At 35.8% G+C, this 17,631-nt stretch overlaps 1 protein-coding gene across 1 annotated transcript in view; it reads right to left on the reverse strand.

Moving 5' to 3' along the window:
* LOC145688251 (dedicator of cytokinesis protein 7-like) overlaps nt 1-17,631 on the reverse strand; it is a 256,560-nt gene that overhangs the window by 147,604 nt on the left and 91,325 nt on the right. Inside the window, exons 7-9 of the mRNA XM_081762205.1 lie at nt 9,227-9,506; nt 6,524-6,659; nt 306-424 (exon numbers count right to left, since the gene is read on the reverse strand). Coding sequence (XP_081618331.1) covers nt 306-424; nt 6,524-6,659; nt 9,227-9,506 — 535 coding nt within the window. The remainder of the gene's footprint in view (nt 1-305; nt 425-6,523; nt 6,660-9,226; nt 9,507-17,631) is intronic.

The following is a 17,631-nucleotide window of genomic DNA, read 5'->3' on the forward strand; positions in this document are numbered from 1 at the left end:
GGTGATCGTAACAAGTCTGTGTTTCGTTTCAAATTGCCTAGTAACCTTAATTTACTAGGTAATACTATACCACATACAAATTTAATAAATATAAAAACATTTAGATTTACTCAGAAACTTTAGAAAAGTATAACTATCTAATGATTGTACTTATCAAGTAGCCATATTTTACTAGCTATTTTCTTTTGTTTTACTATTCTGAATATTCTGTGAAAATAGACTTCAATCTGAAGAATTTTTTAGAATATTTGTACCTTCCTTAGTTGCCATGCATTAAAAATCTTATAGTATTTGATTGAGCTTACCTGCTTGTAAAACTCGTGAATTTGTACTGTGAAAGGTTCGAAGTTATTTAAGATGGTCCGAGCTTCCTCGATCGAAAGTGATTTACATGGTGTTCTGTTTAACACCTTAGGGTCTTTCCCTGAAATAATTTTAATAAACGAGGCGAATATAGATATAAATAATTATAAATATATTTCTAATTAATATTAATTATCAACGTGAAAAAAAACAATCAATAGTGTACCAATGCTACATGAACTGACGTAAAATCACACATATTTCTGGTTAACGTGGAAAGTTGAAATTAGGTACGTTTATAACCATCAGAAAAATTGAAATCATCAGAAAAATTGAAAAAGTATATATTTTACATTTTCAGAAAGCATAAACGGAGAGATTAAACATTTCTCCTGTTATTTAAGTGAGCGTTTTTGGACTAAAATTTCGTGTTTTAAGAAAGATGAATTATAATAAAACCTTGATATTCGTTATGCTTGTTGGTATTCGATAGCGTTATTTAACGAAATCACCAAAACTAAAAATTTCCAACTTTAGTGGGGTTTTGTGGGGAACGTAGGCTCTCTACACCTCTCATTTTTATAGATATTTTTATATATCTCCCCCTCCTCCAAGTTACGGGGCTGAATTTGGATTTAAACGGCATCGGAAGTGTCATTGTTCATCTCACCTACCCCGAAAACTACGGATTTGGCACTAATATCGGTCATTTCTGATCATTTTTGTATATCACTCCCTCTTCCCGAAATTGTGGAGCTGAATTTGGATATAAACGCCATCGGAAGTGTCACTGTTCATCTCAGCTACTCCGAAAACTATGGATTGGGTACTAATATCAGTCATTTTCGAAAATGTTTATATATCTCCCACTCCCACTCTCCTAAGTTGCAGCGTCAAAGTGGAATGATAACACCATCCCAGGCTCAAACGTCATCTACGTTAAAAAAATGATCGAGATTGATCTGGTGGTTCATCAGTTATTAAGCTACGAACATAGTGACTTTCAATTATATATTAAAAAGATTATTTTGGTAGTGATATTTTGGAAGAGAAAATATTTTTTTTAAGTATAGGAAATATTTTACAGTCTATTTTGTGAATCTCCCTGTACAGAATTATATAAGGAAATTTTCTGTCATTGTATACGCTAGGCTTATTTTTATCTAAATTATTTTAAAATAGCCGCTTTATGAAACAACTTGAGGAATGTATTTGATAGTATACATTGATTTAGGATATATTTATATAAAGCCACTTTATACAATGGAAATTGTTTTATAATTGATGTTATTTTCATTCTGTTATTTCGCTGTCCTTCCTCCGTAATAGCATTAAAACCCCACATTGCCATTACGCATGCGGATATTATCTCCTTTACTATGTTTTATTTCGTTTTCACATTATTTCCTCTATTTCTTCATATTTTTTTTTATTTCAGTGGTTATCACGTATTTTTGTATCTCTACTCATCAAGAACTTATATTTCCACTACTTTTCTTCCATATCAATGTAACTGCATAGTCTTTCCCAAGGCATCTCCGTCCCAGAGATCTGAATGAAAAGTTATTTTATTAATGCCCCTCTGACCACGCTTAGGGAAAACTTACCATTAGCTATGGTTTCTACTAGCCCGACTACTAGAAAAGTTGCTGCCTCCTCCCAGAATATACTTCATCTGAATACTCTACTTAGATTAATTCGGTAGGGAAATTCACTAATCCAGTATTCACTAGTTCTAATAGTGAATTGCCACCACCAACGGAATAGCTCTAAATTTTCCTGTAGGATGCAATTCTCCCTACCGGCATATCAACAAGTCTCCGCGAAGGTTGTGTCCGAAGAGAAAGTTTGTTAGAATGTTATTTCAAAATTGAGAGCTATGATAATCAAATCAATATACTGATTTGTAAGAAGACAAATCAGTTCATCATTTCTTGAAGCACAAGTTAACAAGAAAAATTCAAGATTTTACGATCTTTAAGACAAGATGTTTTAGTGGTGTATACCTCCCGATGGATGCGAGGGGTCCTTGCTTTGATATCAGGTCAAATGGGTTTGTTATGAACAACATCATAAAGTTGGTTTTCTCAGGATTCCTCCATTTACTCTCATGTATTCATTCCACCATTTCATATAATCGGCTTTCATAATCACACACTTTTATCACCCGTCTCCCCTAGCCTAAAGGACATAACCGTTGAACCTTAAATTAAAGATTTCAATTGATTTCATATTTTGAAGAGAAAAAAAATATTTTATATGTTACTATTGATAATTCGTACACTTGTTAAAATTATACATTATATCCGTTGTTTAATCAAACGAGTTCATTTGAAAATAATACAAATATTTGTCAACAGCAAATCTTCTCTCAATATATTTATGAACAATTTATAGACAACCTGAAAACAACGTTCTTTGATTATCATTCCTATGCACGTGTCTGACTTCTGACGTTTTTCTGATCCGCACGTGCAATGTTGGCAACGACACCACAGAATTCAGCCCGACTTATGTTCAAAAGTGCCAGGTTCCACAGCACTCTTGAAAAAAGTTTTCAGAATTTACGTATTTCTAAGGCATACAGTAGTTGTAATCGGTTACTACAGCCTGCAGATTTTTAAGAGATTAAAGGCAAAGGTATGACATGCTTGTGATAAGATCTGAGTATATTACTAATATATAATTGATGTGATATAATCGTCCGAATTTTCTTCATTAGTTTGCGCAGTGGAATCGATTGACCTTGTCATGTTAGCAACATTTCATAACGTGGACATGTAGGTATATCATAACAGTGGTGCCATTTCCCTCAAGTGTTTGAGAAAATCCCTCCAAATTTGCCATCCTATCCTTCTTCCTCCCCCCACAAAAAATCAGTAGAGGAGATTCAAGTTGGTTGTGATAAAATGAAGATTACATTCTTTGTAGATTAAGTGTTATTCAATTTTGGAACTTTCTGCCAGTCTTAAGTTATCCTTATGGCATAATTAAAATTCTATTGTGGCATTTTCAATGTTAAAAAATCCCCCTCCCCAAAAATTAAAACCTCGTGGACGTAACCCGTATCCTAAAACCTGCCTATGTGCATTCCTGTACCAAAACGGTAGTAACCTCACACACACTCTTTCTCTCTCTCTCGCTCTCGCTCGCTTTGACTATGAGTGACAGTAAAAACAGCATCAATCATATATTATCTTCCAATTGTATTGCGCTATTTTGTTATGACCAGATTTATCTGACTGCAAGCTATCTCTGCAACTGACCACAAAAAATAGAGCAAGATTAAAATACTCCTAGATTCAGTGGCGGTTCTAGCCCGGGGCCGGAGGCCTAGGCCCCCAATTTTTGAGTGACAAAATTATTTAAGCTATTATTTATATATTTTTGAAAGTGTATAGTAAACTCATGATATATCTATCATAGTGTGGGGTCTGGCTCCCCCCCCCCCCCCCGTTTTTACCTTCTAGAACCGCTACTACCTAGATTTCGTAACTTTGTTCCGAAATCAGACTTATCAATCATTCTTCATTCAACTAATGTCAGTTTCTTACGCTAAAAATATATCTTTACTGTCAATGCTCTCGAGAAATCTCTCATATACACGCTAGCAACACACAAACTCAAAACCAAGCTACACATCCTGCAGGAGTTCATACGCTTAGCAAAAGTTACAATGGCGGTGTGACCCGTGCGCGCCGACTACGTGGGTGCTCCGGGCACCCACAAGATTTTTAGTTTGGACCCGGGTTTGAAATCGTTGGTCTTGCGTTTAAGTCTGCCGTGTTAGCGACTAAGCTAGGGCAGCCCCACTTTTCCTTATGGTTTCGGCATATTTTACTTTATCACAGCACAGCCCTTTATGACAGTGTTCATAAAATATTTTAACTAAAAATAAATCAATGAAATATCGAGACTTCCCTTAAAACATATAGGCTAACATGTCCCGCCATTGATATGCTCCCCCATAAATTTTGGAAAGTCGGTGCCGTTGGTGTGACATCGAGTGTTATAACTGTTTTTGAAGTGGTCAGATTTTCCACAAACCTGCTGACATGCGAGTTTATTTTTTCTTTCTTTTTTCTTTTTCTTTTTTTACCCCGCTAGACTCTATTGTAAAATAACCAGTTTTAACGTAAAATTGTTGATGTTGGTAACACTGCCCTTTCTTTTACCTCGCATAAATAGGACGTAAACAGGAAGCAAACAGGACAGGACGTAAACAAGAAATAAATGCAGTGCTGTCACTTGGGCATTCAAGGTCTTCTGTTAGAGAAAGCAATGATTCATTTCAAACTGGAAAGTAGCTCACCTAAGAAGTACATTTTACAATTATTTATATTTCAGTTAATTTTCACGATCCGTCTTCTGGATAAAACGTAAGACAAAATGAAATGAAATTTATAGTTTAACGCTCCAACATTACTCATCGAGGCTGTGAGATGGTAATGATGATAATGAATGAAATAGTGGAATGAAAAAGCGGGAAGAAGTGGGTGAACTCCGAGGAAACTCACACACAAACTGTTTGCCCAATACAAAGCCCACTTGACACGAGCAAGTGGCTTGGCACACTTCAACGGAACCAAGAACCCCATTCACCAGAGTCGAGCGCTCTATCACTGAGCCACCGCGGATCCCATATAACGCAAGAGCAATGAGAATTGTTATCACATCTGCTCTAATTGAATTGATAATTGCAGAAAGAAAACCCAACTCACATTTTTCTGACATTTGGTGTACATTTTTTTTTCTGATTCACTAGGGGCACACACAACTTTGTGTGTAGAAAGGGTAGCTATCGAAGGTGTTACAACAGTGTAAACGTAACATTGAACTATATAGGTTAAGCGCAAGATAGTTTTGCAGTCCTGGATTTAAATAGTTTTTCTTTCAGATTTTAAAGCTGTAAGCAGTAGACTCAGAGGCCATTTCTGCAATTACCGATTCAATTATATTTTTCAAAATTTGAAACTTCTACTTGCCTAACTATTGTCACATTTTTCGTGAATAACAGCAGTCATGTTGTTAATCAAACTTATAAACGCTGTGTTTTATTTACTTCGTTTCTCTATAATTCTATCTAGTTTATATTGAACCTGTAGCTTGCTACTAGAATTGTCCACGAGTGAATTTTCGAGACTAGATACGAGACGAGACAGAGCTCTTCCAATAGAAACAGATTACACTTTCCGAGACGAGACATCACTTTAACGACTCATTTTCGAGACGAGACTGCCTGAACTCTTGTACTAACCTACCACATGTGTAAGAGTTTACGTTCGTAGTGATCACAGTAATTTGAGAGTAAGTTTATCTTGGTTCAGCTCAGGAAATTTCAGGAAAACTGTGTCAGTAGCACTCACTTCTTATATTCAAAAAAGAAACAAAATGAAATCTTTCAGTTTAACGTCCCGCGTTTATGCCTTTTAGGGTAAGGGAGCTAATGGAAGACTCAGTGAAATGAGAATGGGAGAGGAAACGGGAGTATCCCGAGAAAACCCACGGACACGATGTGTCCACCACAATTTTACTTATCCGGGGATCGAACCATGGACTCCACGCAGCAGAGGTATGCACTCTACCACTGGGCCACCGTGACCCCTCCCCACCTCTTAAGTTCAAAAGGATGCTCTAAGACAAAATGTATTTCTTCTTTATGTCTGGTCAGATTAAAAATAAAGTATTGGTGCCTACTTAATAGACAACAATTTAGCATTTAAAAAGATTTCCTATTCTTCACTTGTAACTCAATAATTAAATCATAAATTTGAATGAGTTCGAACAAAATCATAAAAGCTTGTAACTGTAACTGACAAAACGCAAGTGTTTAGGTTTGAAATTTCCTTTCAAAAATTGCCCATGAATTTCTAATTATATACGTAAACAGAACAATACATTAAATATAAATGTTACAATAGTGATTTGAAGTAATTCTATTATGGCAAAATGTCACTCCTTCACCTTCTCTTCTCCGAACTCTTTAATTATTACTCATTTATGAATTGGTAGACACTTCATTCGACTAATTTTCTGCTCCTTCTACAAGTACAGGAGCAAGAAACATTTTATTTAAGGAAACCAATTGTTCTGAAAATATCTTCAAGAATTATTTTTTATCCGTCAGTGTTCATAAATGTGTCTAGAATAACAATATTAAATTCAAGATTAACAGCTATTAGATGATAATTCCTGAAATTGAGAATAACATGACACGTACCAGTTAATTCGTGCTTGTGTAGATTACTTCCCTGTATGATGTCTGTGAGACAAACAGCAGTCCATGCAAACGGCATTCGGTATTTACCAAGCCTTTTACAGAAAGCTTCGGCATTAAGTTTAGCTTTTTCTGGGTTCTAAAAACGATACAGAGAATACAGTGTTACCAAGTTATTTCAGAAAGATTTTTGACATTAAATAAAAATATTTATTTCGACTTCTAAGGAAATATCTTGAACACAACATACGACATACCTAAACCCTTTTTTATTTCAAGCGTGTCCTCGGGAGATATGTGAAACATACTTCGGCCCCACCCCCATCGCCCTCTTCCATTTGTTTTGAAGAAAGAAGTGAATAACCTCGGCTGTGTTGCCAATTTGTCATTCAGTCGTGTGGTCTCGGAAAGTGAAGCTCGTAGGCTACTAAGAATGGCTAGCAAGACGGTGCACATCGGAGCCGGCGAAATAATTCAATGTCACAATCCTGTCCGCATCCAACAATTTAAGGATCTCGGCCACAGCAACTTGTCCTTCCTCTTTCAAGGGAGGTACGGGAAAACACACATCAGCAGCAGCGCCAGCAGAGGCACACTTCAAATAGAAAAGCTCTAGTTACAATATTTATGTCTAGTCAGCTAATTTTCTAATGTAGATTACAGAGATTAGTGTTACTTCATATTAGGATCACGCAAGTAGACTTAGAACACTACACACATGTACACACGTACGTTACTCCGTATGTATGTTACTCCGCACGATAACTCTTAAACGAAAGTTACTTCAATGCTTTCTTGCAATAGATAGCTAGAGCCATTATCTATACTGAGTTCGTTAATGGAGACAATCCCTTAATATTTTCATGGGTAACAGTAACTTCGATGGTAGCTATCCATATCCCATTTGGCATTATTGAAACAAAGGTAGTAGAAGTTATTTATCTTGCCGTCAGATGGCAGCAAATATCCTGTAGTGGCTGATATATCTCGGATGAAGTTGAATCTTCCACAGTGGATCCCTTTTACTGTCTACCAGAGTTTTTTTTGTTTTTTTTTTTTACCGAAATGAGAAATCAGTTTTGTTTCTGGTTCCTTTGCTCATATTGCTTTTTCACCACAAACTCAGAGCATTACTTCATAGTCAATAAAAAACTCAAATTTTCATAAAATACAGTTGTCTGTGTCATTCACTCAACTTTTGGACACTTATTGATCCAATAAATCCTTATGTCCTATTTTCAGTAAAATGAGTGCATGTTGATAAGAATTGTTTTGAGTTACATTGTCGCTTGCCTTCAAGCACCCACTGCGGTAAGCGAAAATAATATTTTTTTATCATTCAAAATACTTTGAATACTGCCTTAAAAAGGTGTAAATATTTGGAAACATCACAAAACAAATATAATTCTTAACACAGTATTATGTATATAGTATTGTGTTATTGTATAGATTTGCATAAACATTTCAAGCACAACTTGTGAGTTTAACAACAATGTATGACGTAGTCACATAACTAAAGAGTATCTTAACCTGAAAATATTTACAAATTTCCTTTAAAAAATTGTGGGTTTAAAATTCTATGAAATGAAGTCTTACTCATGTTAGTTTGTTTTTGAACCATTTAATGTACTTTCAGCATCATGTAAAACAACCTAGCAACATGATTAGCAAATGAGGGTTCTGTGTGGGGGGGGGTATAGTTTTCACTCCGCTATACTATTCTGAATGTAGTTTATAACAACGCTAAGATTACATATTTTAGATACTTACGATGTAATGAGTGGATAATGCACTCACAGAAACTAAGACGATGTGTATTCTGCGATGTCTCAAGCTGACTCCCTTGAACTTTGTTGCTGAACTCACTCTATTCCCGAATTTTAAACATTTCTTGGTTATTAAACTTAACCAGATTCTGAATCTTTCCATCTAGAAAGTAATTTTGCTTTGTAGATTCTTATGTTCGTAGATTGCACTAGCTTGGAACATCAAACTCTAATATACATTAGTTCACTTCTAGTCAGTTTTGACGAACTTTGCTTGCTAACATGTGAACATCATATGATTTTCATTTAATATAAATAAATGCACATGATATATACAACCACAAATACAAATGCATGCAACCACAAATTCCGTCTCTTGTATAGAATTTTTTGTTGTAATTAATTAATTGAAGTTAATGTCCTCTTTTTAGCACAAAGGATACATAAGAATGAATCTACACCTAAAAGAAGGATTCAAGACACTACTCAGGATTTTATTCGATGCTAAGCGCGCCACCGAGATCGTATCCGGGGCCACGAATACAGCAACCAAGAATGTAAATCATTTAGCTCCGAAGGATTATTTGCAATAACTGAAATCTAATGCTTTATTTTTATCATATTACTTTAATGTGTATTGTGGATTTAAAAATACACCTGCACACACACACATGAACATTCAGCCCAATTGCGCAAGTGTCTTCAAATATTCAAATGGTTTGATAACCGTTGAGATTTTTCATAAAGTTTACCACAGACAGTTACTCAATATTCTTCATAGGAACTTGTTTTGCGATCAACAGATTTCATAGAATTCATTGATTGGTGATGATCGTACTATAGAGAGACCACTGCCGTAGTCCCGGAAGTCCCTACTGTAGTATTTTGTCGTACTTTATTCTACAGTATATCCAGTATAATATTAAGAGAAAGAACATACCTTGCTCCTTTTGACGTATACCTTGATGCCATCATTAATATCTTCTTGTGGTACTTTCTCTAAACGGATGACTAGAAAGAGATCAGGGCTTGGAAATGTAATGTCAAAAATGCAACTATGACTTGAAGTGCTCTTATCAATAAATGGCACATGATCTGAGAGCATCTCGCGTATCTCTGGAGCATTCATATCAAAGTAGAAATTTTCTGACACTTTTCTCCTTTCCTTGGCATCATACAAAGCCATAGATATGAAAATCGGCTCAATTTCTAGACCCAATCTGTAAATATTAAAGAAATAAAAATAAATATTCATCAAACAATAAATCAGCAAATTAATTTGGTATTGTATTCCACTTTAACATATTTATTCATTAATTCAGCGATAAGTTTCTTTAGTGGCACTATAAACACTCATCTTCCTCATACCTTCTCAATAGAAAAAAAATTAAATGAAATGTTTAAGTTGTACGTCCTACGGTTATGCCGGTTATGCTAAAGGAGAAGGTGATTATGAGAAGTGAATGAAATGGTGGAATGAAGAAAGTGGGAGGAAACGGGAAAACCCCGAGAAAACCCACGAGTATGGTGTTTGTCCACCACAAAGTCCACATGGCGCGAGCTGGGATCGAACTAGGGACCCCAAGCACCGGAGTTGAACGCCTACCACTGAGACACCACGCCCCCCTTCTCAATAGATATTGAATAAGTATGATGAGAGGCAACATCCTTGTTCAACTTCTTCTAATGACATTTTTCTCTTGCATTCCCTAATTAATTTGACAGTCGTTTCTTTTTTTTCAATACCTTAAGGAATGAATAATCTAGCACTGAAAACTGAAAAGATTAATTTTTGAACCAGAGCTTGGAGATGGGATGTCGAAAATATATCAGTAACTTCAAGCTCATAGTCCAAATAAGTACTGACATATATGTTCCACATTGCCTTCACGAAGATATATATAATTAAATAAGTTCATTTTTGGCATTCCAACTGTGTTTTGTATGTTTTATTTTACTTTACATTTCAAACGCACTTACAACATTCAACATTACAATTCCACGCAACGTTCTCTATCTATCAATAGAACTCTCATGATGAACACATTCAATGCGTTTGAAGCTTAAGTTAGAATAAAACAAATAAAACACAGATAGAATACTAAAAATTGAATTTATTTAAGTTATTAAAATGTTATTTTATACACTAAAAAACGATATCAAATACTTGTATTTTTGTCCATTCCTACTTCATTTACAATTCAGGAATAACTTCTTCGTTTCCGCTTTGTTATGTAGAATAATTTAGCATTGTAAAAGTATTGAAAGTAGTAGAGCTAGGTCTAAAATGTATCATGTAGCGTTGCCTATTAGTACATAAGCTATAGTTAAAGCACATCCAGCAAACAATCAATTGTGGACCTTAATGCAAAAGTGGTGTAACCAAAAAAACAACTTTAACCGCTTCAGTGTGGGTGGCGAGTTAACTCGTGTCTTCAAAACGCACCTGCTGTGCGGATGACGTATATATACGCTTTCATTTTGCTTTGGCTATTTTGTATTGCGTATGGCGAATATACTTGCCCATAGTATGAGTAATGTTATTCCCGACAATATTTACCGAGTTTGCACTCACCTAAGAACCCCAAGAGACCACACAGAAAAATTGGGCTTGATCTGTTGAGGCATTCCCAAATTTTGTGTAACGTAAGCATATGATGATGATGATGATGATGATTATGATAACCATAAATACGACAATGACAAGTTATAGTAGCTAATTAGAAGCAACAAAGATCATAATGCCGAAAATTTCATTGTGATTGCTTGAGAGGTTCAAAAGTTATTAAAGGGTAACAAATTCCAAAATTCTAAAAAAAAAACTACACTTTTTACAGCGGGTCGCATCTGAAAATTACGCACTGAAGGGGTTAAAATGAGAAATACAAGTTTGAATTTATTCATTTTCTTCTGAAAATATTTTACGGAGCTTACATAATATTTGCTAGCTAGTAGAATGAAACTCTCAACTTGTGTGATGCATTGTAGATTTGTACTAAAAGTTTTTGAATTAGTTTGCAACTAACTGAAATGCCCGTTCTATGGACGGGAGAACACGTTTATGGAAAATACGTGAATCCCCTTCCCCTTAAAATATTTGTCAATGAAAATTTAATTATAAATATACAGAAGATACTGTACTTTCGTCATACATTTCGAAACATCATCTTAACTCCACAGAATACGCCTTTAATGATTATATTCAGATTTGTATGATTAAAAAGTCTCAAAACCACATTACCACCGTCTACATAAGAGGATAATCTTGGACTTAAACGGCATTGGGAGCGTCACTATAGATTTTAGCGACTCCAAAAACTTTGAATTTCACACTAATATCAATCATTTTGCATTATTTTTACATGTTACTCCATCCAACTCCCACTCTTTGGGATGTCTGACTTCCACAGTAATTTTTCTCTAAATTGACGATAAAATGTCTATCAAGTTTGGTTAAAATTGCTCTAGATTTTCCTGAATTACGCTGGAATATAAATTAATACACACATACAGGGTGTTTTAAAACAACATCGACAAAGTTTGGAAGGTTATTCCTGATACCAAGATAAGACAAAAGGTCTAGACCAACCGAGTTGCACAAATGCTTGCTTTCGGAAGGCTGCCGAAAACATGAAAAACTGAACTTTAAATGTCCATAGCTCCAAAACTATGGGGCCTACCGTAGTCGGGTAAAGACTTCACTTAGAAACAAATATGTGATCTATTCAAAAATACATGTTTGAGAATCCTAAGGTACTTACGCAACAATTTTTATAGAATAATTTTGGCTACGGGCATATACTTTGAAGTACTCCGGAACTATCTCTACAAAAATTGTTGCGCAAGTACCACAGCATTTTGAAACTCAGATATTTGGATAGGGCACATGCTAGTTCCTAAGTGAAGTCTTGACCCGACTACGGCAGGTTCCATAGTTTTGGAGCTATGGACCTTCGAAGTTCTTTTTTTTTATGTTTTCGGTAGCCTATAACTCCGAAAGGAAGCATTTGTGCATCCTGGTTCGTCTATACTTTTTGTCTTATCTTTGTGTCAGGAATCATCTCCCAAACGTTGTCGTTGTTGTTTTGAAACACCCTATATATATATATATCGGATGCTGAAATAATGGTGATAACAAAGATAACTTCTTGTAGAAACCTCAAATAATTAAAAAATATCTAGTAAACATACGGTGCAAAATACGTATTTCAAGAGTTATAAGATGCCTGAAACGATGGGAAATGAACTTTAAAGCTACATAGTTCGAGAATTATAGGACCTATCGTAATGGGGTGAAGGATGTACACAGGAACTAGTATACACTCTATCTAAATATTCCTGTTTCAGCATCCTCCTTTAAAGCACGATGAATTCTATAAAGGAATTTGGAGTACAAAGATATATTTTAAGTATTAATTAAGCATAAATGACATTTTTTTGGAAGATAACATTTAAAAATCACTTCGTTTCTCTATTAGTTGTAGAAAATGAGTAATATCACTTTTCACCTTCATAGAGAACCACATATTATTATCAAGAGTTATGCAACCACACACAACACATTTTCTCTTCAAAGAAACTTTTTACTAAAAATAGAACTAACTTTATTCTCAAAATATTCTTTCTTGACTTTGTTAAAGACCACATTTACTAATTTGTTTCTGCTTAGAAGAAATAAAAAATATATTACATTAAACAGTTCGACTATCATTTCCATTATATATTACAAATTATAGTACTTGTTGAATACTAGGCGAGTAAAGCTTAACTCTTTATTAGAAAATATGCATGTAGGAAAAAGAAGCCTAGTCATTGATCTTCCTGTATGATCAGCGTAATCACCTTCGGCGCGGGAGACCCGGCTTCGATTTCCAATGGAAGCTCGTGTGGTTCCATTCCACATTAAGCTGTAGGTCCACGTCTCATATAGCATCGGTGTTAAATTGAACCTCAAACTTGAATTCTATTAATCAGTAATCATTGATCTGGCAGAAAATTGAAGTTGAGTCTTCCATTGGGCGTCAGATGATTTTTTGTGTCACCTCCTCAGTCCCCCTAGGTGCGCTAAGGTGCCTTGACTCCACCAGGGTTGAGCTTGGATTTGAAAGCCGTCGAAGCTATCATCAATCAGCTCATAGATCCCGAAAACTGTGGATTCGACAGTAATGTCGGTCGTTTTCGATCATTTTAATATGTTTCCTACTCTCCCTGAGTGTGCTAGGGAGTTTTAGACTGACAGTACTCTTTTCCAGATTGTAAGCAATATGTGTACCAAGCTTTGTTAAAATTGCTCCATGCGTTCAAGAGTTATGCTGGAAGATACGTATACACACAGATACATACATACATTTTTTGCATACATATATATAAAGAAAGATTAGTTTCTTATTTATGTTGTGGACAGAAAAAGCGAAATGAAATCTTATGTTTTACATCCCACGTTATGCCGGCTAGGCTAAAGAAGACAGAGAGGATGAGAAATTAATGAAATGGTAGAATGAAGAAAGTGGGCGGAAACGGCAAAATTCCGAGGAAACCCACGCACGCAGTGTTTGTCCATCACAAAGTTCACCTGACGCGAGCTGGTATCGAACCAGGGATTCTAAGCACTACAGGTGAACGCTCTACCACTGAGTCACCGCCCGTTGTGGCTCCGGTTGTGGGCATAGAGATGTAAGTGTAGCACTATTGTGCACAGGTCCATAATTTTGGACCCATATTTAAAAAAATCTTTTTGAGTTTTTGTTTTACAATTTTATACAAAACTCAGGTGATGACAGAGCCTACTTCTAGTGTGGTCTGCAAACAAACCTTGAATCCACCTGGGCTTGAATCAACTTCAGTTTACGGATGTCCATGTCATAATAAATCAACCCTTACACTATGGGCTGTTCCTAACCACACTATGTCGGCTCTAAGAGCGCAGGATTACAGGAGCATGCCACCGGACTCGGCTTAATGCCTTGTTGATATGTGTTTGCAATAAAGTCAAAGTAGGAAATCGTAATGGGCACTTTCACTGCAGGCTATATTTCAGATAATACCTACAGAATAATGGCCTGGAAAAGTTTGAATATCCCCAGGAGGGTATACTTGCAAATACACAAGCAAACATAACTCACATACCCTATGATCAAAAGCAATAAAGCAATGTCTAATGTTGTGTTCTTATGCGATATGTTGTTTGGAAAATACAATGGAAGAAATCTTAACTCTCCGCCCATTGGCACGCTCCCCTACACTCCTAATGTAATGAGAGAAGGTTTTTTTTTTTTTTTTTAGCACTTGTTGCCTTGTTTTCGTTGTCAATTGAGCATTTAAAAACCAGATTAGCTTAAGTCGACCCAACGTTCGGTGAGCAAAATTTAAAAGATTTTCTTAAAATCAGATGTAAAACGTTGCAATAATTGCCCCTATCAGTGAATCTAAGAGACTCAAGCCAATGATAGAAGTCCCATTTTGATAAGAAATGAAATGAAATGAAATCTTTAAGTTTTACGTCCCACGTTTATGCCGGTTAGGCTAAAGAAGACGATGATTATGAGAAATGAATGAAATGAAGAAAGTGGGAGGAAACGGAGAACCCCGAGAAAACCCACGAGCACGGTGTTTGTTCACCACAAAGTCCACACGGCGCGAGCTGGGATCGAACCAGGGACCCCAAGCACCGGAGGTGAACGCTCTACCACTGAGCCATCACCCCCCCCCCCCCATTGTGATAAGACAAGTCATTAGTAATATATAAGGGAAAATGAATCTAGTCCCAAGCGCCCTTTAACAAAGTTCTCTAACATTAATGTAATGAGAAAAAATGCCAAATACGAATTACCCAACTTCCAATAAACTATCAATTTCGAACCTCAAACCAGGTTAATTCAATGACAGATAAGGTCAAAATTTGAAACTTTTGCATAATATAGAGTGTGTGTGTCCGGAGCCTTTGCCCTATAACTGAATAGAGTTTCCGAGTATTGTCCAACGATAAAAATCCCATCTTGATGGAACTACTTGTTTAGTTGAATACGTAGATAACATGGTAGACTTTACCCCCTCTAGAACGTCTCTTCCATGCTGCGAGGGAAAAAATGAATATACTAAATTGATAACTCTTGGCATTAACCATTCAGGCAATAAGAATGTGTTGTATTGCTCGCCAACACACTGATCTAAACATTTTTATTATTATTAGCTATTATTATTAATAAGAACTAGTTTCAGTGACCAGTACTATATTTTTGGGATTCCAAACGAAGTTACATATTTGTGTAAAAACTTCAATCAAGAAGAAAATAGATAAACAAATAAATAAATAAATAGAGCGCAATGCAAATCGTTTTCAGGTTTCAAATTTAGTTCATCGATTATTCCGGGAAACTACCCCTCCTACTCTAAAATCATTTTCTCTGTCGTCAAGAGTGACAAAACTCCAAATTTGTGAATCTAATTTCCCTCTATTCTGTACGAACATACTCGCAGGAAGAGATGTGTAGTTAACACATTAATTGCTACAGCAAAATCCGGTAAAATGCTCCGATGGGCCAATTTTAATGCTAGTGTATTTTCTTTTAAATCCAATTTAATCTAAGCATTAGCCCAGTTTCTCGTTTTCGGAAGCTTCCAGGAACCGGAAACCAAGAATACCAAGCAACTTTCTGAGACCGCAGAAATGCATTTCACCATATAAACCCATATGCTTGTGTAGCACCGGTGATTCACACGGCTTCGAACTATACAAAACCTGTGAATCACATTCGATGCACACGGCTCTACAAAGTAGGGTCACTGTGAATCATCAGCGATACACATGGCAGTCAACGTGTTAAGTGACCCATAAGATCTGTACTGCATTTCAATCCTTGGATGGCTTTTAGTACATAGTCGTATGGGACGCAGTACTTTCTTTTCTCTTTCCAGTGGTTTTTTAGTTACAACACTCTTGCCTTTCCAAGTCTCCTTCTTTCTTTTTTCCTAGGCTGTACAACGTTGCCATACTTTCTCTAAACGCCACGCTTGGAGGATTGGAATTGGATTTTGTTTGTAATATTGAACATTTTTGAAGTCAGATTTATAATCTATGGTAGCACTTAAAGATTTTATTATTCAGTATGTTACATATAGTACTTTCTTTAAAGCATTCTAAATAACGGATAAATGCAACTATTAAGCATCCGAAAAATCTGTGCAGTTAACAAGTACGCGAACAAACTTTGCTGGTGCCACGTAACATCAGTTGTATGATAAAAACATAGGTGAAATTACCAGTGTTGCCATCTGTGTAAGACCTCTTGTGTGTATATTACTTTCTTAGGGCGCCACATTGATAAATTTAATCTAGTTCAGACATCTCCCCTATATTGCAAATGATATTAGTATAAGGGACCGTAACTCAAGACATGTGTATATACTACTTAAGCTTTTTTTATGTATAAATGTATTGAATGTGGGAGCATATAATGAATTTATTTAAGTGGCTGCCAAACTAATAGCTTAGTACGTGAGGAAGCATTGTCAACATTTTTAAGTAACACTTTTAAAAAATACATCTCTCGTAAAGAAGTTTAAGTAAATGTTTTGCCCAGTATGTTTGATTAAAACAAATAAAGCATAATGGATAATGTTCAAAAACGTGAAACTTTGGCGTTTTTTTGTTTGTCAATTCGTTAGAATTAGGATTAGGAATTAGATTTCTGGACTTTCGGCATCTACGGCAATTTAGCCCGTCACGTATGAGGGAAGACGTCCCTTGGCGATCATACTAGCCGAGAAAAGGGAAGAAAGGACTGGGGAAGAAAAAAAAGGGGCCTGGGACCCGTATGTTAGATACGATCCGTACATTTACTGCTATGAATGAGAAAAATCTAGGAAAAGCTCACTCAGGATGGCTGGCCTGAAAATGCTTTTTACACTTTTCCGACCGAGTGTCCCCACTGGGAATCGAACTCAGGACCGTTGCCGCTTCGTATTCACTACTATTTTAAAAAAAAAACTTCACAAAACTATCTATAACAATCTTACGGGCAGCTCTTTCTGCTGACTTACAATCTCACATATCCTCTTTCTTTTTTTTCTCTATGGAAGCTTCTAATTCAGCCACAGAAGAATGAATTCAGTGGGCTTTATACTCACCTTGAATTAGTCTTAATATAATATTTATGAAGCATACAATTTAATCTATATTATAAAATTGGAAGTGACTATGTTTCTGACTCTTAATCTCTTGAACCACTAGACCGATCTCGATCAAATTTTCAACATAGATGAGATTCAAGACTGGAATTGATTTTATTATTTCATTTTGACGGGAAAACGTAGGGAAGGGGGAGGAGAGGGGAAGACATATATATG

Source organism: Thermobia domestica, chromosome 6 (assembly GCF_964235325.1).
Source record: "Thermobia domestica chromosome 6, izTheDome1.hap1.1, whole genome shotgun sequence".
In the NCBI taxonomy this organism is placed as follows: Eukaryota; Metazoa; Arthropoda; class Insecta; order Zygentoma; family Lepismatidae; genus Thermobia; species Thermobia domestica.